This window comes from Glycine max, chromosome 4 (genome assembly GCF_000004515.6).
Source record: "Glycine max cultivar Williams 82 chromosome 4, Glycine_max_v4.0, whole genome shotgun sequence".
Lineage (NCBI taxonomy): Eukaryota > Viridiplantae > Streptophyta > Magnoliopsida > Fabales > Fabaceae > Glycine > Glycine max.
Window position 1 is genome coordinate 17,042,904 of NC_016091.4, and position 26,747 is coordinate 17,069,650.

Here is a 26,747-nt window from a genome sequence, read left to right on the forward strand (position 1 = left end):
TAATTAACTAACTTTCTAACAAATGAAAGCTAACTGACTTATCCAAAAATAGATCAGGATTACTACAATACCCTCCTTTAATTTTGATCCTCAATCAATTTTAATCATCAGTTTACTTCTCAGTTCTTCAAACTTGGCTTTCTTTAGTGGTTTTGTCAGTAAATCAACAAGATTATCTTCTGATTTGCAATAGATGAGCTTGATCTTTCCTTTGTTAACTTTGTCCTTGATAAAATGATACCTCGTATCAATGTGCTTGTTGTTCCCATGATCTACTGGGTTCTTAGCAAGACTGATTGCTAACTTATTATCAATCAGCAAGCAAACTAGTTCCTTCTTCTGAATCTTCATTTCTTTCAGCATTTTTCTCAACCACAGACCTTGACATGCTCCAAGGGAAGCTACTATATACTCAGCTTCACAAGTAGATAATGCTACTGGATCTTCTTTCTTCGAGCTCCAGGAGATTAGAGCTCCACCATACATGAACACATAGGCCACAATGCTCTTCCTGTCATCCTTGTCCCTCCTCCAATCTTAAGATCCTCTTTGCAGCCATCATGTGCGAAATCTTAGGTGCCTTCATAAACCTGCTTATAGTTCCAACACTATAAGCTATGTTAGGTCTTGTATTACACAAATACCTGAGTGAGCCAACTATTTGTCTGTACAAGGTAGCATCTGCTAGTTCTCCTTCATCATTCAAGCTCATCAATAGTCCAGTTTCAACTGGAGTTGCAGCTGGATTACAATTGCTCATTTGAAACCTCACAAGCATGTCAGTTGTGTATTTACTTTGATGCATCACCACACCTACTTCAGTTTCCTTGAATTTAATGCCAAGGAAATAGGATAGTTGGCCCAGGTCAGTCATTTCAAATTACTTCATCAACAGCTGCTTGACTTTGTTGATTTATGACATGTTGCTCCCAGTGATCAATAGATCATCCACATAGAGGCACAATAGGATTAAATTTGCAGTAGTCTCTCCTTTAATATAGACACCATGTTCAGAAATACATTTCTCAAACCCAATCTGGTTGAGAACACCATCAATCTTCTTGTTCCAAGCTTTGAGATTTTTTTAAGCCATACAAGGCCTTTTTAATTTGTACACTTTGTCTTCCTGGCCATCAACTTGAAAACCTAGAGGCTGATCAAAAAACACATCTTCTTCAAGAGGACCATTTAGAAAAGCAGACTTGACATCCAATTGATGCATTGGCCACCTTCTCAAACTTGCAATTACAACTACAAGCCTTATTGTATCAATCCTTGCTACTGGAGCAAAAATTTCACCATAATCCACACCTTCTCTTTGCAAGAAACCCTTTGCTACTAGTCTTGCCTTGTGCTTGACCACCTCTCCTTTGGGATTCTTCTTCACTTTAAAGACCCATTTAACTACAATAGCTCTTTTCCCTTTCGGGAGATTCACAAGATCCCAGGTATGGTTCTTCTTAATTGAGCTTAATTCCTCCTTCATTGCTTGAATCCATTGAGGTTCTTGCAATGTTTCCTCTACATTTATTGGCTCAGCACCAGCACATAAAGCCAAATGCACTAGGTCACCACCTTCAGTGATTTGACCATCTTTATAAACTTCATAATCTCTCAAATTCTGGGGAACTTGTGTCACTCTTGTTGACTTTCTCAGATTACCTTGGTCAAATGTGGAAGTTGTTACAACATCATTATTACCACTATAATCTGCTTAAATCAGGAATCTTGCATTCCTACTTGTAGATTCGGGTTCCAACCTCCAGTTTTTAAACTCGTCAAATTCCACATCCCTGCTAATTGCAATTTGCTTGGTCCTTGGATCAAACAGCCTATACCCTCATGTCTCATGGTATCTAAGAAATACCATCAGTTCACCTTTGTCATCTAGTTTTTGTCTCAACTAGTCAGGAATGTGTTTGTAGCAGATAACACCAAAAATTCTCAAATGCTTTACATTGGGTTTGATGCCTGACCAAGCTTTTTCTGGAGTCACACCATTTAGTCTTTTTGAAGGACTTCTATTCAGCATATACACAGCAGTGGAAGCAGCTTCACTCCACAAGTTTTGTGGTAGATCCTTGCATTTGAGGATGCTCCTGACCATGTTCATAATTGTTCTATTCTTCTTTTATGCTGCCCCATTGTGTTGTGGAGTGTAGGGTGGTGTGAACTCATGTACAATTCCTGCTTCATCACAAAATTCTAGGAATTCTTTTGAGGTGTATTCACCGCCTCCATCAGTTCTCAACACTTTAATCTTCCTAGAACTTTGATTTTCAATATAGGCTTTGTACTTCTTAAAGATATTAAACACATCACTCTTTCTTTTGATCATATAAATCCAGGTCTTCCTAGTGAGATCATCTATAAAGGTTATGAAATACTTGTTTCCTCGAAGGGACTCTACTTGTATAGGGCCACATTGAGCCTCATCAGTAGGATTTTTATCTTGTACCAGCAATCAACAGCATAGTGTCCCTTCTTTCCACAATTGTAACAATCTGCATTCTTCTTGTCCCATGTCTTTTTTCCTCCTCTCCCTCGATTTCCATTATGTCCTCCTCTATTGGAACTTTGGTTGCCATAGTTTTTCTTATTTGAATGCTCTCTTGATCCATAGTTCCCTCTTCCTCTTAAGTTCTTGAATTTGCCTCTCTTTCCTCTAGATGATTCATTTCCAGAGTTCCTCAGGTTTTGTTGAGCCTGAAAAGCTGTTTCAGCAAGTTTTGTACTACAATTATTCCTTTCTTGCAATCTTTGCTCATGGGCTTCGAGGGAACCTTGTAATTCATCAATGCTTATGGATTCCAAATCCTTTGATTCCTCAATAGCAACCACAATGTCGTCGAATTTTGGATTCAAGGATCTTAATACTTTTTCAATCAACATTAGATCAGTGAATTTCTCACCATAGCCTTTCATTGAATTAGCAAGAACTTGTAATCTACCGAAGAAATTTCCAATACCTTCACTCTTTTCCATCTGCAGTTGTTCAAACTGTCTTTTCAGGGTTTGTAAGAGCACTTTCTTGACTTTATCTGCACCAGCATAAGCTTTGTTCAACGTGTCCCAGGCTTCTTTCGCAGTAGTTCCACCTGCGGTTTTCTCAAAGTGGGTATCATCAACACACTAATGAAGAATCACCAATGCTTTGCAATCTTTCTTCTTTAATTCTTTGAATCCAGCCTGAGCATTGTCTCTTGGAACTTCTGCACCATTCTCAACGATGTCGGATAAATCTTGGTAGCCAAACAAGGCTTTCATCTGAACTTGCCACCTGCTAAAGTTCTTGCCAGTGAGAACTGGGAGATTCGCGAGAAAATGGCCATTGGAAGCCATGGTTGTGCTTAAAGATCCCTTCTTGATCAAACTTTGTTCTAGATACCACTGTTAGTGTCAATAACATATAAGTTCTTTGACACACACTTGCAAGAAAAAGAGAAAAATGTATGAGATTGGAGAGAGAGAGTTTTGATCACAATCTATTCCTTTCTGTTGTGTGAACTCATTCAAACAGTCTTATTGAATGATCAACTATATTTATACATCATTGTTAAAGACTGAAATGATAAAATCGAAAATAACAACTCAACACCTTACTTTCTATTTTTAGCAACAAACTACTAACTAATTAACTAACTTTCTAACAAATGAAAGCTAACTGACTTATCCAAAAATAGATCAGGATTATTACAACATTCATATTGGTTAATATACTGGCATCCTATTTTGGCTAATCGCTACTCAACAATACATTTTCTTCACAATATACTTTCATTACTTAATTTTACTAGCAATGTTGGGTATATATATATATATATATATATATATATATATATATATATATATATATATATATATATATATATATATATATATATATATATATATCAACATCCTAAAGTGAAGGAGTCAATATGTAGTGAATGTTGAAGGCTTGAAGCTCTTAATTGGTTGTTGAGCATATATAATTTTTTTATCCTATTGCAAACTAAGCCAGATGTTTGTCTTTATAGTACAAAGCGCAAAGTGATGTCATCTCCTACAATTGATGACAATGACAACTCTCCACTAGTTTTTTCAAAGAAATCAAAGCAAGAGTGGGTTTGTGCATTATGGCATGTTGATACAACAAGTGAAAAAAGGATTGAACAATTATCTTCTTGAAAAAGGCACAAGGCTAAAGAAGCATCCCTAATATGTTAGCAACTTATTGAATTTACATTTCTTTTTTTCCTGAGAATGAATTTCTATTTATATTTCTAATTATAAAAAGATGTTTGAAAGGTTTTTATTTATTTAACTTTAGAGAACTGGAAAATATTAAAAAAGTTAAGATTTCTTTAAAATTGGCACTTTTTCAAAATTAACCTTGTGAATATTTTAGGGGAAAATAGTCAAAATATCATGGGCGTGTCGTTGATATAGGATTTTACTCTTTTATAACGATGATATCAATTGCAAACCTGTGGTAGTGTAACTCACGTCTAGTTCACCATTCACATGTAAAAGATGTTTGATTAAAAATGAATTTTAAAGAAACTAAATTTATAAAATCTATTTTGAAAAACTAATATTAAAATTAATATTTAGAAAGAATTTCTTAAAAATAAGTTATTAAATTAATAACAAAAAATATTTTTATTCTTCTTTTTCACCAGAAGAATTGCAACCCAAACGTGATTAAAAATGGTGAGAATTCAATGGCTAGCGGGATACCGATTAGATGGATAAACATTATAGACTCCACAGTTCTACCTAGCAGCTAGCTACATGCCTACACCGTATGAATAGTGTAAAGATTTGAAAGAGGGAGGGATAGAGAGAAGCTAATGTTTAATAAACTGTTTGTTTTCCTGGCATGAATGGATAGAGGAGTCCTTAAGTATATATTATAGCCCTCTCTTTCTCTTCTAGAACAAAGATAAACAACCACCAGAAATAACTAACATTTGCGCAGCATATAATGAATTGGTGAAAGAAAGGGAAAAGTGTCATTTTCTTTTAACAACAATTTCTTTGTACCAAGAACAAAATAAGTTTAACAGCAATTTGTACTAATAACATTTCTATAGCATAACTATAGGAATAAGCGTCTAGAAACAGGATATGAAGGCATCTCTTACTACATGGACTATTTATTTGATGAAACTGAGAGCCATTTGAAACCATCTCCGTTACCCATTTTCTTCACAGTTCACATGAAAACCTCCATAGGACGAACATTAGGGTCTGACAAATTTACATTTCCATTGCCCTTGGTGAAATTGGTCGGGCCCAAATGGTAACGCAACGCAACTCTTCTTCTAAGGCAGCATATGGAATATCTATCTTGTTTCCAAGGATAAGGAAAGGAAAAGTATAGTCAAAAACTCATCAGAGAGCAGAGCATCTAACTCTTTTTTAGACTCGCAAATCTTAATTTCCTTTGTCATATGCACATACCAAGTAGACCACTGCATCTACCTGCGTCAAAGAATCACGATGTTACTCTAGATTCTCTAAAAGTAACAGGCGAGTAAATAATGAACCTCAAGCAAGAAGTCCTCGATCAAAATATTCATGTAATTAACTTCTTAAAAGTCATATGCACGGACCAAAGTCCAGGCATGCATGCTTAATGCTTGAGAGTAATTCTGTTCGGTTGCACCAATACTTATCCAGACTTTTCTCTCCCTTCATTTTCCTTTTACCATCAAACAGGGACAGATCTAGGGGAGGCAAGCAAGGACCTTGTCCCCACCCAAAGATCCTTTATGTATATGAGAAAAAAGAAAAAGAATTAAGAAAATACTAACAAAAAAAATAAATTTTTGAGTTGATATTAATAGAAGAAAATTGGTACTAAACTAAACTTATTTTAAAAAGTAAAAAATCTAATTCAATCTTTAAAAAATAAAGGGATCAACTAAATTTAATAAATAAATTAAGAGACTAAATTGAATCTTTAAAAAAACTACATTAAACCTATAAAACAAATTAGACGACAAAAACATAATTAAAATTTATTTCATTGTTATTTAATTAATAACGTTCAAGTTTGTAAGGTCTAACTAGTTGCAGTCCATGCCATGGGTCTTCCCTTTTCTATGACACTCAAATCTCAAGTCTTTTTTTTTTTTTAAAGATGACCGTGACATTTGTATAAAATATTGATAAATTTAGTTGATTACTTTAATGAGTTCTCTTATTCCAATTTACAAGGTTGAAACTTAAAATTTACTTAAAAAATCAGACATCATTTTCACTCTTGGAGAAAATAAAAATTTTATTAATTAGAGTAATAGGTAGGATATAAAAAAATAATTAATATTATTATATATTAAGTCTTTCTTAAATAATTGGGGTATAAATTATACTGGACAAATGTTGAAAGATATAATGGAAATTTTGGGGTTGAACAATTTACAAAATTAATTAATAAATTTCTAAACAAAAAACTATAGGCTGAAAAATTAGTTAAAAGTTAAAAAGTTAGTTTTTAGTAGTTGAAAGTTGAAAAGTTAGTTGATTAAATGTTTGGTGAAATTAATAATTAAAATAATTGAAAAATATAAAATAAAAGAAAAATAATAAAAATATAATTTATTTAAAATTTAATGTCGTCCATTACATTTTACAATTGTTTAAAAAGTTGACTCTGATCCTTTGTTTCTAAAGTAACTCATTTTGATGCTTTCTTCTAATTTCAGTGAGAAACGTTACCATTCTCTTAACTTAAAAATTTTTAAAATAATTAATTTAAGATAGTGGTATCTTTATTTTATTTTTAAAAAAAAACTAAAAACTAAACAGCACCTTCTTGGTCCTGAAACAAATCTAGGCGTCCCTTTCTCCTCGGTGGCGTCACGATCTGCACCTCTCTCTCTCCTCCGTGGTGTTGTACGGCCATCACCTCCCTAGGCACCATCGTTGCGCCGCCGCCACCATAACATATTGTGATCCCACCCCAAGTCCCTCAGTAGACAGCTCCTTGAAACCGTCGGGCTCCGTCACCGACAGCCTCCACAACGCAGTGTTGTTTCCTAAGAGATCGTACGAAACCTTCATGCTAAGAGCGTTTCTGGAGAGAATAGTGAGAGAGTCGAGAAATGACACCGTTTCAACGACAAGGGAGGTGTGGTTTAAGTATTTGAGGCCATTCCAACAGCCATATTGATAGCCGAGGGAGGCGCCCATCCAGGCGTAGGCGAATTTGGCAGCGCCGCGGCGGGGGAGGGCGATGGTGGCGAAGGAGGTGTGGTGGTGGGAGTAGTGGAGGACCTGGAGGCCGTTCTTGGTGGCTGTGGAGCAGGTGTGGTTGTCTGCAGAGGTGTCCACGACGAATTGCACCTTGGATTGCACGAGGAGGAGGTTGGAGGTTGAGGGTGAGGGAGGAGTGGCATTAGAGAGAGAAGCGTGTGGCTTTACAGGCTTGGTGGATCTCCTCGGCGGAGTAGGGGTAAGAGTGGAGGAAGAAGAAAATGGAGCTCATAGAGATAAGAAGGAGGAGGAAGGTGGATTTGACTATCTAAGGATTGAAACTCGGAATGGGAGGAATGTGGGGATTTTTAGTTTTTTATTTTATTTTTTAAAACAAAATAAAGATATTAACAATAGCAGTCATTATCTTAAATCAATTATTTCAAAATTTTAAACTTAACAGAATATGATGTTTCTAACGAAAATCGAAATAAAGGACGGAAAATTAAGAATTTTAAAAACTTAAAAAGACTAAAGTGAAAATTTTAAAACTTAATATATCAAAATAAAATAATTGTGAAACACAATGGATTAAAATTGACAATAAGTCTTTATTTAAAAAGAATAATTAGTAAATTTAATAAATATATTAAAGATAAAAAGGAAAGAAAATATAAAAAGTTAAAAACTAATAATCAATGTTTTAAAAAACGTTACTTTGAGTGTGTTTGATAAAAGTAGCTTTTTTAGTAGCTTTTACTGTTTTGTTTTAAACAGTACTTGAAATAAAAAAATTTAAAACACTAGCTTTTAGGTTTTAGTTTTTTATATTTTCTTTCATTTTATTCTTAATATATTTATCAAAAATTTTCATTATCCTTTTTAAATAAATCATGGTTTTATTGTGTTTATGTCATTTTACACTTTTCAATTGCTTCAAAAGTTAGTTTTATCAAACATTTATAATTTAATAAGGTAATTTTTTAACTTGTAGATAATTTTTTCGAACATAGCCTTTACCAAACACTTATGATTCATTAAGATAGTTTTCCAAGTTCTAACTAGCTTTTGAGCTTTCAAAAAACATACAGTTGCATTTCAAAAAACGTTAAAAGCTACTAAAAAAGTTTGCTTATCAAACTAGTTTTTTAGCTAGTAAAAATAGCTAGAAAGTAGTTGAAATGTATTGTCGAATATAACTATAATATGACATCTCAGATCCAGTTTGACTAAATTTTTTTGAAAAAGGAATATATTATTGAACTTGAACAATCACTTACTTATGGTTGGTTTAGATATTTGTTTAGAAATTATGTCATTTCGTCAGTTACATAATAAGCTATTTTATATTTGTGTTTTTTTCTTTATGTTTTAAGTAGTAAAAAAGTATTGAATCATAAAACAAATTAGGATCATTAAATGTTTTGATTTAAGCAAAAAATGCTAAGTTATAAATTTATGTCTTGACATGCATCAGATGGAAAGCCTCATGGTGTCTATATCTGTCTTAGCAAACAATAGCTCATGATTGTTAAGTCTCAACAATTATAAATATTTAATGCTATGATAGTTTGATATGTTGTATAGAGAGTGTATGTTCTATTCTCCATATGATATGCCGAAAAGGATGAAAGAGAAAGAAGTTAACAAAAAGCTACTTACTACATCATCAAGCGTGTCAAAGATGGTTGAAAATTAATATCTACTTACACAAGATATGAAAATGCAAAAACAAAAAGATGAACAAATTGTATTATCAAATTAGTTGACAAGTTTGTGATAAGCATTAAATATTTTAACAAATATCTTCATCAACTGACAATGACGAAGGTCGTTATAGTCACAACAATTATCTTTCAAAGGAAACCTATAAATAGGTGAAGCTTTATTGAACTCAAGTTAGAGAAAAACCTATGTGCAAACAAACTTTCTAAGCAATTCAAATTCTTTCCAAATTCTCTAAGTTAGAAACTTAGCTCTCAAAACCATTTATATATCGCTAGATTTTAGACTTGAAATTAAACATTGTATGTGTCTATGAGACAATAAAGTATGTGTGCACCTAGGTCATACACAAATATGTGAGATATGTTGAAGTTTGAAGAGGTTTTATTTTGAAGTATACTTGGTTTATTTGCTTGAAAAGGCAAGTGTAAGACTACTTAGTGTTGAGCCAGCCTGAAAAATAATTCTTGTATCTATTGGGTTAAGCAAGAACTAGGGTGGTGAATACAAACAAGTATAAAAACATTGGATTTTTATCCTTACTTTATCTTTGTTTATCTAATCTTGAATTATGTTTGTGTCTTGCATGTTCATGCAAAACTTTTGATAAAATTATGTTTTCAAACTTATCATTTGTCTCTTATATTCGAAGCTCTTAAAAATACACTTCTCATAAGACAATATAAATATTTTGTTAAGGTTTGTCAATTGTGTTTCCATGTTTTCTACAAAAGGTTATTTATTTATTAGGTTTAAATATATTTTTTTGTCTCTCAAATTTGGGTCACTTTTATTTTTAGTTCCCCTGATTTAAAATTGATTTTTTTTAGTCCCTATAATTCAAAAACATTGTTTGTGTACAGTGGTGCAATTTTATGGTAGTTTTTTGCCACCCAATGCAAATTTGGTTTTATACTTTAACTTTTAATTAAACACAACTTCTAACCGTTTAAAATCCCCCAAATCAAGTAAAACAAAATTAAAAATCTGAGTGCATATCATTCATCTCCATCCCCAAATCAAGTAAAACAAAATTAAAAATCTGAGTGCATATCATTCATCTCCATAATCAATTCCCACAATTAATCTCCATATCAAAATTAAAAATTCCAAATCCTAGAACCTTCTTCATTGTCATGTTCAACTAAAGTGTTTTTTTTTTTTAAAGTCACATTTGTTTGTTATTTATTACAGTCTTAATGATTACATTTATGTCCACCATGTAATGAATAATACTAAATTATCATATCTATGGAAGAATATATGTCTATAAATATGATATTTCAACATTATTCATTATTGAATAATGTCCATAATTTATGTCATTGATTATTACATTATTTATTGTAATATTTGGTGTGGAATGTCTCTCCCAATACTACCAAATAGTTAGGATGTCAACCACATGTTAGAATTTCTAATAAAAAAATTGCCTAAAAGATTATTTCCCAAACCTAAACCCCAAATGATTTCACCCAAGATGCATCAGCTATTTAACTAACTAATGAGTTGTCCACCAAAATAGAGAAAGTGAGGCTTTTTTTTAAAATACATATTCTCTCTCCTACTTTTTTTCAATCTACACCACTTTGTAATTTAATTCTCAATATTCTCTCTTTTTTTGTTTTTTTTTAAATTTAAAATATTATAAAATATAAATTTTATATTATATAATTTTTTTAATTGGTTTTAAAATTACTTATTTATTAAATTAAATTTCACAATTTTGTTTTTTATTTTTTTAAAGAAAAAATATACAGATAAAGAAAAATAAAAAAATTGGATAAAATTAGAGTACAATTTTTTAGTTACTTTGTATGTACTTTTGTAGTTAAATTTATGTGTTGTTGATATTTTTTTTTGTTATGTTCATTGATTAAAAAATAAAAAAATTAGTTAGTAGTATTAAAATAAACTAAAAAACACAGTAAAAAAATAATTGATACATCTATCTTATACAACAGACATAAAATTTCAAAGAGTAGTAACTGCTATATTAAAAATATCTTTAAAAATATTTATTTAGCAGTTATTTTTTGCTTAAGTGATAAGAATTGATATTTTTATTATTCATTGGCTTGTAGACATGAAAAGAAAAAATTAAAATATCCAAAAGATACTAATAAAGACTAAATATGAGCTATTTTTTATAATAAAAATATATTGAAAATATCTTTAAAGATATTTAATTAGCAATTATTTTTTGTTGTCATCCAAATCAATCAATGTGGCAAGAATACGAACAATATTAGTGGGAGGATCAGGAGAAATAGGACGGCAAAATGTCATCCTGTTTCAACTTGCATTCATACTGAAATGGACTAAGAAGAAAATGAACAAAGTAGAAAAAAAATATGAAATTTGCCCGCAACATGATCATAACATAAACAATTATCCTAACCTATCTTCATCTTAAATTTTTTCTTAACCAAGTGTAATTGTTTAACTATTTTATTAATAATGTAATATAATATTCTTCTATAAATAAGTTGTTAAACAAAAAGTCTTTTTATTTTTAATTAAATTTAATGACATAAATAAACTAATTATATTTAGTAATATAATTATATTAAAAATAATTATATTATAAAATTCAAATTTTAAATAAAAATATTCACCTAAAAAATTAAGTAAATTAAATAATAAAACAAAAATATATGTATCATTACAATATACCATATTTAATGAGTAATCAAATAACTTTTTAACATAGATTTACAGCAAATGAATATACTTTTTAACATTTAAATTTCAAAACAAGCAATATTTAATGAGTAATCAAATAACTTTTTTCTTATATGAACCGTAAAATAAAGGGAAAAACATCGAGAGAACTCAAATTTGCTTGTATTAAAACTAAATATATGTATCATTACAGTATACCATACAAAAACAGTCGCATGAGTTGCGTGGATATGGTTACTTAATAAAATAATGTTATAACCCCTTGTGTTATCATGTTTTCTACAAAAAGATTATTTATTTATTAGGCTTAAATATTTTTTTTCTCTTAAATTTGGGTCACTTTTATTTTTGGTTTCCCAAATTTAAATTTAATTGTTTTTAGTTCCTACAATTCGAAAAATGTTTTGGTACAGTGTCACATTTTTTTATAAATTACGCGAATGATAAGAATCTTGATGCTGGTGTTCCCTTTCACTTAAAGGCATAATAATCTAAAATGATAAACATGGACCCAAATGATAATACATGGCAGCAACTAACTGCATGCATTAACAAAAGCCAAAACTTAAATTATAGCACTGTTTATGTACATTTTTTTTCCTTATATATATATATATATGCTATTTGGCTACAATAGAATCATAGCCATTTGTAAATAATATATATTCACCAAAAACTCAAATAAAATGTTTAAAAAGAACTACATCTATGTAACTAAAAAAAAAAAACCCTAACTAGGTAACATTCTCTTCTATGAAAATTGGGTAGGTAGGGTTATCGAAAGGAGATCTAGAATCCTAAGATTAAGTTATCTACTGCTTCCAAGAAGGGCAAGGCGACCACAAGTGCAAAATTAAGTCCTTGCCCCAAATTTCTCTGCAATAAGGGGGCGAACATCATCCACATCAACCAGTTTCTCAAGAAAGGGGAGCAAAGACATCAAAGCAGAGTCAGTGGGGTCGTCAAACCAACTTTTGATAGGAATCCCATTGTTAACTTGAAACCTGAATACCTGTGTCATGAAAACACATTTCAATTTTCAAGTATCATACACCATTGAACAACCAAACAAATAAAAAAGAACAGGAAACAGAAATGTTAGCAATACACTTTCTAACACACCCATTTGACTAAAATTTATTGGAAATTACAAATTTTTGTGAGATTCACTTCTTAATTAAAGAACCTCACTAGTGATTTTATAAGTCAATTTCTGATAAATTTTAACCAAAAGTAAATACTGTTAGAGAAGGTGTTAGAAACTATGTTGCTAGCACTCTTGACTCTTCTATTGGAAAATAATCACGATATAAGCCAAAGAAAGTATTTTCCCAAAAAGGAAGATATAGGGGCTTCATGAATATTGAAAAGAAAATGAAAATTAATACTATAAATGAGGCTTCGTTGAAGAAATTTCAAAGTGAAATTCTCACAGTACATTCTTTTGAACATGCTTTTTATTAACAGGTGAATTTTATGTGAATCTCATTGAATAAAAATGGGACCACATTCATTTTAGTAGGATCAACATAAAATTCACCCCAAGAATAAGATTGCATGGAAAATAATGCATTAAAAAGGATGATGCTAACAAGCAAATTTAGTATTCCTACAATACAGTACTTGATATAACACCAAAAATATTGTTTCATGGAAGAAACAATGAACTGAAAACCTGCAACAAAAGACCAAGGAAATAATACCTCTGGAGTGTTGTCGATTATGCATACTTTTGCCAGGTCAATTCCAAGAACTGTCAAATCCTTGACGCAGCGGCGATCTTTCCAGGTGCATGATTCTCGGTACACTCGTCGAGAAAAAAACTTTTTATCAGGATCAAGAACATCAAGCAATGTTTCAGCATACATGCGTTTACTAGCTGTGAAAATGATGATTTCAAACATCTCCGATACTTTCACCAAAAATTCTTGGAGAAAGGGCCTCTTTCGTACATATACAGTCAACTCCCTGTCTGTGATCATCTTAAATGTGAAGTCAGCCGCACCATCGCATTGCCCCATGGAAGAATGGATCAGCGTTTCTGTAGAAGATTATAAAACAAGGTTCAAAGTCAAAGAAATCACAAATCATAAAAAATTGTTTAGAAAACTAATTTGAAAGGATTTCTCTTATTTATCCTATATCCAAATGTTGGATGACAAAATACAAAGTAAACTGAAAGAAATAACAGTGAAGATGCGAGAAAGAAGAGGTGGATATTCCATTTTATGTGATAATGGCTACTATCAAAATAGTTTAACTTTGGGAGTTAGTTCACCTTTGATAGAAATGATAGCTGTAGTAATAATATATATATAAAACATTGCCCCATGGGAAAAAGCCATCTTTACATTTTTCTGGTGGTGAAGCACATTGATCAAGATATAATTCCCAGAAAAGTTCCCCATTGAATAGGTCAGTATTCATATGAGTATGCAAAGATGAAAGAAAATTACCATCCAAATCAAGGACAAGGGTAACCTTCTTCCTTTTGCTTGTTTCATTGATGAGTAATGCAGGCAATGAGTTAGCATCATCTGCTAACTCTAAAACCCCCTTAATGAATGTCTCTTGATCCCAATAATCTACTCTGTCTGAAGAAATCTCACTGGAGATGACAGAAAGTTCTTCAGTGAATGGAATGGCCTGATGGCACATGAGATGATTAACCCATGAAGAATCAGACGTCTGTTGAAACCCTATAGAGGATCCTCCAAAAGTAAAATCTGCTGCTCCTATTGTCTCCTTGAGAGTGGGATACTCCATATTTTCCTCAGTGCCATGGATGGTAAAATTTGTCCCAGGAAATAGAAGATCAGAAAGGTTATAATAGCTTTGGCTGTCATCAAATAAAGTTAGCCCATCAATGGGAAACCCAGTTTCATATGCAGAGTCAAGGTCAAACATTTGGAAAGTGCTGAAGAAATTGTCATCCAGCTGAGGTTCCCATGTGAACTGTTCCCTATTAACTGCAATGAGATGAAGGGAAATTAATAATAATAATTACAATTATAGTAAGTATCAGAAAAGGATATGCTAGAAGTATATTAATGCAGCCGTTTAACATTTACATTGGTTAGGTTCTAAGTTCAATATAGCTTCACAAAACTAGGTCACTGCATTTTGAAAGTTCACAAGTCCTGAATTCTATAAGAACAATTACTAATCTCAGAAATTATTGGTGGGGGCCAAAAATCTTTGTTTTGTCCAAATTATGGTGCTTTGGTTATTGGTTCTTTCCAAAGAGCTTGTTCGTTAGCAAAGCAAAGGATAGGATGGCTTTATCAGAAGGATGTATTTAACCTTTGTCAATTAATATCTTATTATCTTTTGGTTTCACCAGGACAATGCTTCATCCTCAACTTTTGTATTGTCCATTGCTTCTTTAATCTAGTTTATTTATTATCTCAAAAAGAAAAAACAATATTTTAATTAGTATGGTTTCAAGTGGGTACCTGTTTCAAATTGCTGACAATGGGCATAATTAAGCCCATTATAAGGCAAAATTGCTTCTGAATCTGGGGAAAGAGAAGATGACAAAGAATCCTGCCATAAACAAGCCATCATAGTAAGTAATGTCAACCAAAAATAGTATTCATATTTTGAATTTTTTTCATATATTGCAAGAACCAATATTCATTGAATAGAAAACTCGAGGCATACAAATCATAAAAAAGTTAGTGGTTTATAATCACCAATTGGTACAATAGAATCATAAATTAGATTTCCACAGTGGATAAAATATGAAAATACTTCAATCTAGCTATCCCAACTGCAACTCCAAAACTAATATTTTCAAGACAAAAGTGAAAGTGCAAAATATTTTTATTTCTTACAGATAAACAATTGTAAATCAAGGACAGGATTTAATGTTTTGAGCAAAAGTAGTAATCAGATGCAACACTCAGAAATAGTTAAACACATGTGCAGTACACAGAATCTTAGGTTACTAAGGATAGAATCCAGAAAGCTAGATGTATAAGTAAATAAATAAATAAAGGAACAGATCAAAACTTTGCATATCAAAACGGAGTCTTACCCTTGCTACTACTGAATCTGTACATCCATTGAATGAAATATCAGTCTGCTCCATTGAATCTGTACATCCATTGAATGAAAGAGAGGGCTGGCCCATGTCTCCTTTATTGTCAAGATCCATAGAATATTCTTCATTTTTGCAAAAATCTACACCAAACATGTCCAATGAAAGAATGAGAGACGTTGATTACATTGTATGTTCTAAATTGAATGCCAAAAGATTTCAGGGAAAAAACTGCATCAATGCTATAATAGTTTCTATTTAGTCATTTTCTGTCCTTTCAATCTGTTGAGGTTAAGGCTTACCATTTTGAGATGTTTGGCTGGAGATAGCTAAATTTACCAATTCATTAGTTACTCTAACAACGGTGGATTTAGATATTTTATTTGAATTCTGAGACACATGAGGATAGCTCCCATCTTTTTTGCAGGTTGCAATTGCCTTAGCCTTCATTTTAACAGCAGGCATTGAATCTGGACTTCTGAAGCATAGTCTAAAATTAATTCAAGCAATTGAAAGTTCTTAGTTTCTTTTAACTCGAAGAAACAAAAACAAAATGCAGGTCATACAAAACATATATGCATAAAATGAAATTCAAAATGGATCATAGGAGAATATACTAATCTGCATCAGCATTCATGCTTTTCTATATTAGCATACAGTAGCAAGTTAACTTCCAAAATCTCTCAAATAATCCAAAATTTATGGGACCCTAATAAGTAATACACTTTTATAATCATAAAGAACTAACAGGTTTATCCAACTATATGACTCACATGAAGGTTTTAAAGGCTTAATCTAGTATACAATGGCATGCACAGAAATTGTTCACACACTCCACCTCCCAATCCCCTTGCCAGCAGCTCAGTTAGCATGAGCTCTACTTTAATTCCTATGGTTGCTCTTCATCCCCCAATTCAATTAGGGGCACCTAATGGGGTGCCCTCGGCTAGACCCACAGGATCCTGTGGCACCTAGGCCTCACCAAAAATAAATTGTCCACCCAATGTCCAGAAAAAATTTACACACCCACAAGTTTCCCATGGGAAATTTTGACTTCAGGAAAAATTTTAAAACAAAACAAAATGTATAAGGGAAAATAATATTGCTATTGTTAAGCAATAGCAAAATCACCTATATTAAGAAGAAGAAAGTACAGTAGGGGATGTCTTTATTATTAATAATTTTATTTTTATTTTTAAATAGAAATTATTAAAGAGAAAAGACTTTTAAAACTAAAAATAAATCACTTAAATTAAAACACATTATCACTATGGCTCTCTTTGGCAAAATTAGCAGACAACATATGGCTGTGAACGAAGGGCTCATAACAGAAATAAAAATATCATTAAAATAATATATTTATATCTTTTTTATATAAACTCTATTTATGCATACATTTAATATTTATTGTAACTACAATCAATAAATATAATCAATGTATAGCTTGCTAACACATTTCTAAAACAAGTAAGTATATATCGGGTTATACTCGTTTTTTAGAAGGAATACTTTAACACCTATGTACTTTTTCTAAAAGAAAGAAAGTGAGTGTACATCAGCAAACCCTTGTAGGATTATACTCGTTTTTCCAGAAGGAGTACTTTAGCACTTAAAAGTATAATAACTTGCTATTGTACTCCTAAAAAAGAAAGTAGCAAATCCCAAATTTAAATATTTAATTCACTTTAAATTAAATGACAACCCAAAAAATTAAATGCACTCTGAAATAAACATTTAGGAAACTGAAAATACAACCAAGAAATACCCAATACAGGTACCAGAAGCAGAACAGTGGTAAACCAAAACCAGGACCCCCGCACCCACAGTAAAACAAAAAACAATCCCAAATTCGATAAGAAACTGAAATCGTGTAGCTAAGAAAATCCCCAAAGAATGGCGAAAATGGCGTAGGTGGTGGTGATGACGCTACAACAAAACCCACAACCAAAAAAAATCACGTGACACGTGAAAGACCGCGTTTGGGGTTAGTTATGAACGAGTTTTATTGTCTTGTTCTCTATTTTCCACCTGGACAAGGTACAACACAAAACCCACCCCAATTCGACACATCAAGAAAAGAAACAATTGAATTGAATCGGTTTCACTAACGGTTTTCGATTCAACCCAGGACAAGACTTCCAAATACCTCAAACCCCAAAGAAAATTAAAAAGAACAACGACCCAGGAAGACAAAAACATTTTTTGCTTTTTCTATAAGCTTTAAGAATCACGAATCACAAACCACAACAACGACGACGAAGAAGAACCCAATTCACATAACTAAATCAGAACAAAGGAAACCCACAAAGAGAGAAACTTCAATTTTCTCCTTGTCGATAATCTTAAACAAAACAAAATACGCGACCAGCAGGTATTGAACGTGACAGAGTGGAAGAACCCAATTCACAAAACAAAATCAAAACAAAACAACTGGAACCTCATTGAGAAAAAAAAATGGGACTTAACATTTTTTCTTTCAATATCAAAGCAGAAGAAGAACCCAATTCACATAAAAAACAAAAAATCAAAACAAAGCAGCTAGAACCGCATTAGGCAAACCCATAATTCAAACAACTTCACACAGAAAAAGAAACTAGTAAAAAAAATGAAATAAAATAAAATAAAAAACGCACCTATGATTTTCTCTCCCTTTCCCTCTCTTTCTCTCTCTTCTCTCTTACTTTCTCTTTCTAGCACACAGAGAAGTGAGTCAGAGAAGCGAAAAGGGGTCAACGGGGATTATCGTTGTTTTTGTGTGAGAGAATCTCTGCTTATATACTCGAGTTTGAAAAACAGGAGAAGAGGATCACAGTGGACGGCTGCGATTGGATGTGGCTTTACCGATCGACGGTGAAAAGATCGACACGTGGGGAAAAGGAAAGCACACAGCTCTGAAACTCATGCTAAGTGTCATGCTGCGGTCCAACTTGATGGGCCATAACTTGCTATTTGCAAGGCCCAAAACCCACATTCCTTAACTGCTTTAAATATTTTCCTGTCCTAACTGTGCTTTAAACATAACTTAATTATCGTTTGTTCTCTTAATTATTTAAGAACATTTAATTAGGTCCTTCAGTTTTTAAAAAATTTAATTAAATTCTTTAATTATTAAAAATCCTACAATCATTTTTTTTTAATTTCATTAGTTTGATTAACAAAAATTGTCAAAGTGATACAAAAAGTTTGGTGTATCATTGTGAGTGTCTCATCATCACAAACATCCCTAAACCATCATAATTCCACCACACAAGTTTAAGGCTGATGGCAACTTGTGGTGGTTCGATGATGTTTGGATTTGATATAAGATAAGTGTTTATTTTAAATTTATTATAAAAAAATGTTTTTAATTATTAATAATTTTTTTAAAAAGTTAAAATTCAAATTAGAGAAAAAGATAAGTTAGATTCAAATATAAGATAATGGCTTGAGATTATAAAAAAAAATGAACTGGTTGTTAAATTATTATATTTAAAAGCAATAAAAATCTATTAATAAAAAAACTAATAAACATTTAAAAAATAAAATTACTTGTTTAAGATTTTTTTTTACAAAAATTAATGATATGATAAGACATGTATGCCACTAAGAATGATAATAATTTTTAAGAATGCTTTCATTAAAAAATAAATCATAAATCACTACTCTTGTTTAAGAATAATTCCTGCTTCTAAAAAAGGAATCATTTCTAAAAGAAAGTTCTCGTTTACTATGAGGATTTATATTTAGGGTACAACATGTGTTTTAGTTCTTGTATTTTTGGCATAAAAAAAATGGTATTAGTTTCCATACTTCAATCTCGGTCAATTTGGTTCTTGAACCTTAGAAAGTGTGTATCCCTCAACACAGACGACTTTTGTCACGAGAAGGGACGAGAATCATTAAAGTTCGAGGGAAAAAATGGATCAAGTGAAGTTCAATGACTAAAACCAAATTTTCCCAAAAATATAGGATTGAAAATATATATTTCTTTTTTATAGACGAAGATATATATTATATATAAAACATCACAAGGTGTGCTACGAGCAAGACATGTACAGGTCCAGAACACGTAATGCATATGTAAATGAAGCAAGCCTACCAAAAAGTAACAACTACAAATCCTACGGATCCCATCGGATGAATCTTAATGTATACCCATATGCAAGCATACATAAAGATGCAAATGGACATCCTAGCAATAACAATGCAAAGCCTAATAATAAAACAAGACAGGATCATAGATTCGTAAACCAACACGAGTCGTCCAAACAAGCACCAGCGAAACTAGCCACCTTCGAGCCAATAACTGCATCAAATCCGCATCGCCTTCTAATCTGTCATTACTGGTAGTCAGTCAGATGTTCACCACTCCATCAAGGTTCCTAAGGCACAGAAAATGAGACTCTATCCGTTCAAAAAACGAATAATGGAAACCTTTAAGCTTGTATCGTAACCACAACCATGATTTTCAGACGCAGGTTATCTAGAATTTCTTCAAATGACAACACTCCCCCTTTGAACAACATGTTATTCCTCATAGTTCATAAACTCCATAACGTTTCTACCCAAACCACACTCCATGCCTTCCTAGCAATTTTCCCAAAACATAATGACCAATGACTCCAATAGTGCGCTTGTATATTATCTGGGATCACAATAGATATCCCCATCCAGTTATACCAAATTTTCCAAAATTTTGTCCGACTCATAACATGTAACAAGCAAATGTGATATTGACTCCTCCACTCTGCCGCAGAATGGGCACAAGAAAGATTCGTCACCAACTAGCACCGAACTCCTCTTGAGATTTTGTCTCGAAGGCAGTTTATCAAGTGTTTCCCTCGCTCCATGCAAAATGCAAACTCGAAGGTGGAGCCTGCACTTGCCACAAAGATTTGAAGAACTTCCCATCATTGGGAAGCTCTGAAGTGGATCTTCAGATATTTGAAGGGAACATGCAAGGCAAGATTGTTGTATGCCAAGCATGAAAGCTCAATGGACAATGTGGTTGGATTCGTTGATTTAGACTATATTGGATGCCTCGACACCAGACGGTCACTTACTGGATATATGTTTAAGTTCTACGGTAACACTGTGAGTTGGAAGTGCAACCTACAGCATGTGGTTTCACTTTCCACAACTGAAGCTTAATTCATTACTCTCACTGAGGCAATCAAGGAGGTTGTGTGCATGAAGGGTATGGCAACGAACTTGCATACTAAGGTGAAGGTGTTAAGGTGTATTGTGACAGCCAAAGTGGCATTCACTTGGCCAAGAACCAAACGTACCATGAGAGGATGAAACACATTGATGTTAAGTTGCACTTTGTGAGGGAGGTTATTGCAAAGGGGGAAATAGTTGTCGAGAAGATGCACACTGAAGACAATCCAACAGACGCATTGATGAAGGCACTACCAGGGCCTAAGTTCAAACATTGTGTGCAGATCATGAAGGTTGAAGGAGTATGACGTCCAGCCAAGGTGGAGAATTGTTGTGTGTGGCTGGACGATCATGGTTTGGACAACCGGGGTAGACAAGGGAAATTGTACTCAGCTAGTTGGTTAATTTCTGTTATAACTTCTATAACAGAAATAACTATTTTCTGTTAGAGTCAATAGGTATAAATACATTGTATTTATCAACTCTTGTATGTTCATGATTGATTAATGCACAAGTCCCTCTTCTGCTGAGAATTACTTGTCTCTTTACTCTCGTTTGTTGTGACCATCTCGAGTATTCGTAGGTTTTGTTTTGGGTAACATAACCGATAAGAGAAAATATATTTGAAGTAGTGTGTAGTAGAGTGTGTTTTTAATATTTCTCTTCACCCTTATATTTATAATGAGTTTAATGGTTATTTACTGTCAAACTTTTAAAGTATCAACTAATCAAAAATCATCATTGGTATGATTTCTAAAACAACACAAGACAAATACTTGAGTTACTATACAATTTTTTTATCATGTTCACTATTTGATAACGTTTTTAATATAAAATTTACTAAAATAATATAAAATTTACTAAAATAACTTTTTATATTAATTGTCTTGATATGATTTACATATTATTATATATTATATGAATTCAAAATACAAAATATATATAGATAAGCTAGTACAAAATTTGAACTCAAAATACATGACATGATAAGGTTGTCACTAGAGCTAGCAAAATGGATCAGGCATGTCAGGTTGGCCCATTGGCATGCCAGGCCAAGTTGAGCTAGACTAAAACAATGTTGGCCCAAATAGAACTGAGTCTATTTGGATTGGTCCAATGAATCCACCAGGCCAGGTTGGATTCAAAAAACCTAAGCATTAATAGATCTCACAATTAATTAGGGATAACAAGAAAATTTAACAAAGTAATCCTATGTTTCTTATAATTAGAACTAGAAAAATGTTGTCTTTTATTTTTTTTATGATTATGTTTGGCAAAACTAACTGAAAGCTAAAAACTTATCATATTAAATCATAAGTGTTTGATAAAATTATTTGCGGAAGTAATTGATAATATAAAATTACACAAATGAACATATTTATATTATGTTTTTATACAAATTTTAATTTTATTTTCTTCATAAAAATATATTTTGTAGTATTATTTGTAATTTTAGTATTAAATTAACATTAAAAACTTATAGCTTTTTATTTATAAAATATAAAAAAAATTACATAAACATATTATATATTACTATCAATATCATATAAATAAAAAGGTAAAAATAATAAAATTTCACCTTAAATAGAAAAGATTTAAAAGGAAATCTAATAAATGTTCAAGTAAAAAAGACAAAAAAAATATAAAAAGCTAGAAGCTAACGCTTTAAAAAATGTTACTTCAAGTAACATTTTTCAAAATGCAAAAGGCTACTAAAAAAGTTAGTTCACCAAACAATCAAACAAACTTTTCAACTTATAAAAAAAGTTAGAAGCTAGTTGAAATATATTGTTAAACACACTCATATAGGACCTAAAGTAGTATGAAGATAGGATAAACTATGTTTTTAGTCCTAGAACTTTTTGACATGTTTGGTTTTGGTCCTTATACTTTTTGTTGACCTTGACTAGTCCTCTAACTTTATTTTTGTCCAACATTTTAGTCCTTTTGTTTACTTCGAACGTTAAACGATGATGTGACAAAATTATTATTATCTTATTATGATTCAATTTTTGATGGCTAAAAATTGTCATAAATTATTTAATTAGGAAAAAAAACAAACTCTTAAACTTCCAGCATCAAACCATAAATCGAAACAAATCAAATATAGGAAAAGAAATAACAACTAAAGAATCAAGAAACACATTAAGGCTCCTAGGTGTATACTTCTATCTCCAATTACTTGTCACCCCCCACATCACAACCCCAACAACCATCATTGAACCCAATCCAACACCACCAATAACCCAAAGTTTGGGTGTGCTCTCCAGTTTGTTGAATATGGTAATCCGAGCTCTAAGAGGTGATGACTCTAATGGAAGCAGAAGCAAAAGGATCGTGTTCTTCTTTTCCACCTCATGGACCACCATGCCTCCGCGACAACCCTTGTCAAGGAGAAGCAAAAGCAAAGGCCTCCTTTTTTGGGAAGAAAGTGACCAGAGACACATTCCTCTATGGCAACCCTTGTGATAATTGTAGCATGTGATTACTTTTGGCATCAATTTCACACAAAAATTATTTGTTTTTTTCCTTAATTTTTAGCATTTACTAGTTTTTCTATTATAAATAAAACTTTTAGCATTTACTAGTTTTTCTTTTGTTTTATTAGAGTTTTGGAACACCAAGAAGAGGAAGGAAAGCTGTCAATGAAAGAAAGTTTGCCCAACGAGGAGGCTCGTGCAGGGAAGCCCACGTGGCAGCCCAAAAGTGGAGAAAGAAGGCTACATCATTTGAAGAACTCTCCCAGCGAACAAATCCCTTTGGAAGGAAGAAAATGCAATTCAATTTGGAATTCAGAAGAGCTTTCTCAGTGAGCAAAGCCTACTGAAGATGTGACTCTTGGATTTCACGAAGAGTTCACCCAGCGAGCTGCAACTCGCCAGTGAGCAGTGTCTGAGGTGAAGTGACAAGACAAGGGCCTTGGGCCTAATATAAAAGTACATTCTCATTAGGATCATAGGGATATTGACCTAGGGCTTTGTGAAGGGGGTTTTTGCACTATTTCATTTAGCTTCTTCCATTTTTCACCATTTCAATCCCAATCTTCTTGTATTTATTTCCTTTGTAAGACATTTCATGACAATGAGAGACTAAACTATCCATTGTTAAGGCTTAGGTGCCAAAAACTCTTGATGTAATTATCTTTACTACTCATTTAATGTTATTCCTATTTCATTACTTCTTTTCTATATTTATTGTTTTGGTATGGCTTGATCATCCATGTACATATTGTTATAGTGCGATTATCATTGAAAAATGTTTTTATAGTAGGAACTGAAAAGATGTTTCTAATTAAATCATCTCTAGGGATAGAATGAGATTAATTAGCCTTGTGATAGACCATTGTTCTTAAGGCAAATCACTTAGTTTAGCTTGCTAAGGAATTAAGGGTAAAACCAAGTGATATAGGCTCTCTCACATGAGGGATCATGGTTTGAGTAGATTAGTTGGTTAGGGTGATATTAAGAGTAGTTTTGAATGAGAAAAAAAAATCATTTTATTACATCAAGACCTATTTTGGTCAACCAAACACCCAACAATTCCCTTAATTTTGCATTACACCATATTTTTGCCCTCCAAGTTTTTGTGTTATTGCCTTTTAAGCCTTGCCCCGTTTTTTTTGGTGTTTTTGTTTATTATTGCTCTTTAAATTTCTGCTCTTTTAGATTTAAAACTCAAACAACTATTTAATATACTATTTTGGAACTGGTTTTCATGCAAATTACCTTCCACAATCAAAGTCCCTATGGAGATGATATTTGTTTAATTTGATGCACTTGTCAATTGGTTAACACCTCGATCTAGGGGTCTGGGTTTGAATAGAGAGTTTTTTTTGTACTGTTGCATTTTTTAGTAATGAGATTTTGCTTTTAGATGCGAGGGTTTGAATAGAGAGTTTTTTTTGTACTGTTGCATTTTTTAGTACTGAGATTTTGCTTTTAGATGCGAAGGAAGTGGTGGTTGCAACGATGGAGGAAGCGAATTCAAGACCTATGAGATTGTGGGCTTTGATGAAGAATGTGTGTCATTTTTCTTTTTCGATACTACGTTTTTTTTGTTGTTCTTTGCTTTGTATTCTTTCTAGTTTGGTGGGTGTGGGTGCCTGATCCTAAAAAGTTAAGAATAACACAGGTTTGAAATTGGTTCTTTCCAGCAAGGGTCATTCTTCTTGAAATTTGCCTCATTTTAAGTTTTTCTTGGACAATTTGCAATCTGATTTTGTGATTTATGAAATGGTTTGGATGAAGTTTGATTGTTCAGGTTCTAAGTTGCTCGAGCTTAAGTAATTTGAGGGACTAAAAGCCGCGATAAATTATTTAATCTTTTAAAAATTATTTTATCGTAAAAAATTTAGTAAAGAGTTCATCATGTTGATCATTAGAATAAACAAATAAGGTATTGACATTGAGGACATCAAAGATCTATTCTATAGTAAAATGTAAACTAATAAATTCTTAGTCAAATTTCCAAAATAGAACCTTAATCACCTAGCGAAAGCTAGACTCAATGTTGAACCATCTATAAGTAGATTGAGCAAGGCTTAACCAGGTAAGTAGAAACTAACCTCATGCGTAACCACGTTGCGATCATCATCATCAATTGAGGAAGAGAGGCCTAACAACCAAGTAGGATAAACAAATTACTGTCAAAAGAATACTAGCAACACATCTTTTAATATTGGCTAAAAAATTAAAATTGTAAATTTTTGTAAGCTTCACTTCTTATTTAATGCATCTTAATTGTTCATAATATTATAATTTCTAATAAATATTAATCACCTAAAGCAAAAAAGCTCATATCCCCATGTTTAATCGGTAAGGCTAGAAGCAAATAATGTCTAAATTAATATAATCAAGTCTTCAAGAACAGCCATGATAAACAAAAGGTGGGATAAATCTTAAAGAACATGAAATATTGACAACTTCAAGAGCCTTAACGAAACATATGAAATAAATCTTAAAGGCAATACGAACACGATGGCCATACCCTGAAACAATAGATTTGTGGAAGCAGAACAGACCAAAGAACAAGCTCTTAATTTGTAGGAGAGAAAAATAACAAAAAGTTGAGACCAAAACAAAAAAGGTGAGCTTTGAGATCCATGGTGAAGAAGAAGTAGAAACCTTTTTCTTTTTTCTTCATGCCAATGTTTTATATTCCATATTGAGGTAGAAGGAATGATTTCTCTTGTATATTTTTGAGTGATTTGTAGAAATATACACAAAATTTGAAACCAATCTATAAATATTAGGGATTATATATGATCAAACTATCAAAGAAAACAAAAAAAAATATGGAAACAAGAAAACAGAGAAATAAAATTAGGAAAAAAAAAATAAGATAGTCTCTCAACATAACTAAAAAATCATTTAAAAAAACATACTTAACAAATATATTTTTTTAAAATATTTTTTTATCAAATTATTCTTCTTTAAAAGATTAGCTGTTTAATTGATAGTAAATAAAAATGAAAAGATTTTCATAACTTTCATATTGATATTTTTATTTGATCGTCTATTATGTTTTATATGTTTAAATTCATTTGAAATATATTATTGCGGTGCTTAAAAATGTTAACAAGATCCCTTACATGTTAAAAAAGTAAAAAGGGGTTTTTTTTTTACTGTAATGCGTAAATATGTGTTCCTATAATTTTTAACTGAGGTCCAATATAATTTTTAATATTTTTTAAAAAAATTTAACCAATATCCTAAGTCACTATTAAAACTAAGAAAAAAGAAAGAAAAAATAAATACTAGAAATACGAAAGTTAAGTACATTAAGATAAACAAAAAGATTTGTTAAAAAAATAATAGGACACTTGTAATTTTAAATTACAATAAAGTCATATAAAAAATAATTTTCCGTAACTATTTCTGCAAATGAAATATTGTCTTCAAATAAAATAAAAGAAATAAAATAAAAATTGAAAGTGTAGGTTGATTAAAAATGGATAAAAAAATTTTGTTTT

At 31.8% G+C, this 26,747-nt stretch overlaps 2 protein-coding genes and 1 long non-coding RNA gene across 4 annotated transcripts; all 3 read right to left on the reverse strand.

Moving 5' to 3' along the window:
* Nucleotides 1–2,406: 2,406 nt before the first annotated feature.
* LOC102664118 (uncharacterized) lies at nt 2,407–3,342 on the reverse strand. The gene is made up of 2 exons (XM_006579089.1): nt 3,219–3,342; nt 2,407–3,098 (listed from the first exon to the last, which is right to left on the reverse strand). Exons 1-2 carry the CDS (start codon nt 3,340–3,342, stop codon nt 2,407–2,409), a joined length of 816 nt encoding a protein of 271 aa, XP_006579152.1.
* A 1,644-nt stretch (nt 3,343–4,986) lies between these two features.
* On the reverse strand, nt 4,987–7,569 carry LOC106798405 (uncharacterized). Its single transcript, XR_001387928.2, has 2 exons — nt 6,802–7,569; nt 4,987–5,469 (listed from the first exon to the last, which is right to left on the reverse strand). It is a non-coding gene; the product is annotated as an uncharacterized lncRNA (long non-coding RNA).
* Nucleotides 7,570–12,176: 4,607 nt separating this feature from the next.
* On the reverse strand, nt 12,177–18,402 carry LOC100810756 (uncharacterized). Of its 2 annotated transcripts, none has more exons than XM_003523880.5 (7): nt 18,271–18,402; nt 15,940–16,127; nt 15,635–15,780; nt 15,051–15,141; nt 14,052–14,564; nt 13,299–13,636; nt 12,177–12,607 (listed from the first exon to the last, which is right to left on the reverse strand). In XM_003523880.5, the coding sequence occupies exons 2-7, from the start codon at nt 16,100–16,102 to the stop codon at nt 12,449–12,451; spliced, it is 1,410 nt and encodes a 469-aa protein (XP_003523928.1). In that variant the 5' UTR covers nt 16,103–16,127; nt 18,271–18,402; the 3' UTR covers nt 12,177–12,448. The 2 variants fall into 2 exon arrangements, with proteins under 2 accessions (XP_003523928.1, XP_014630142.1); XM_014774656.3 differs by having other exon boundaries at nt 15,940–16,115; nt 18,271–18,380.
* Between the last annotated feature and the right edge of the window lie 8,345 nt (nt 18,403–26,747).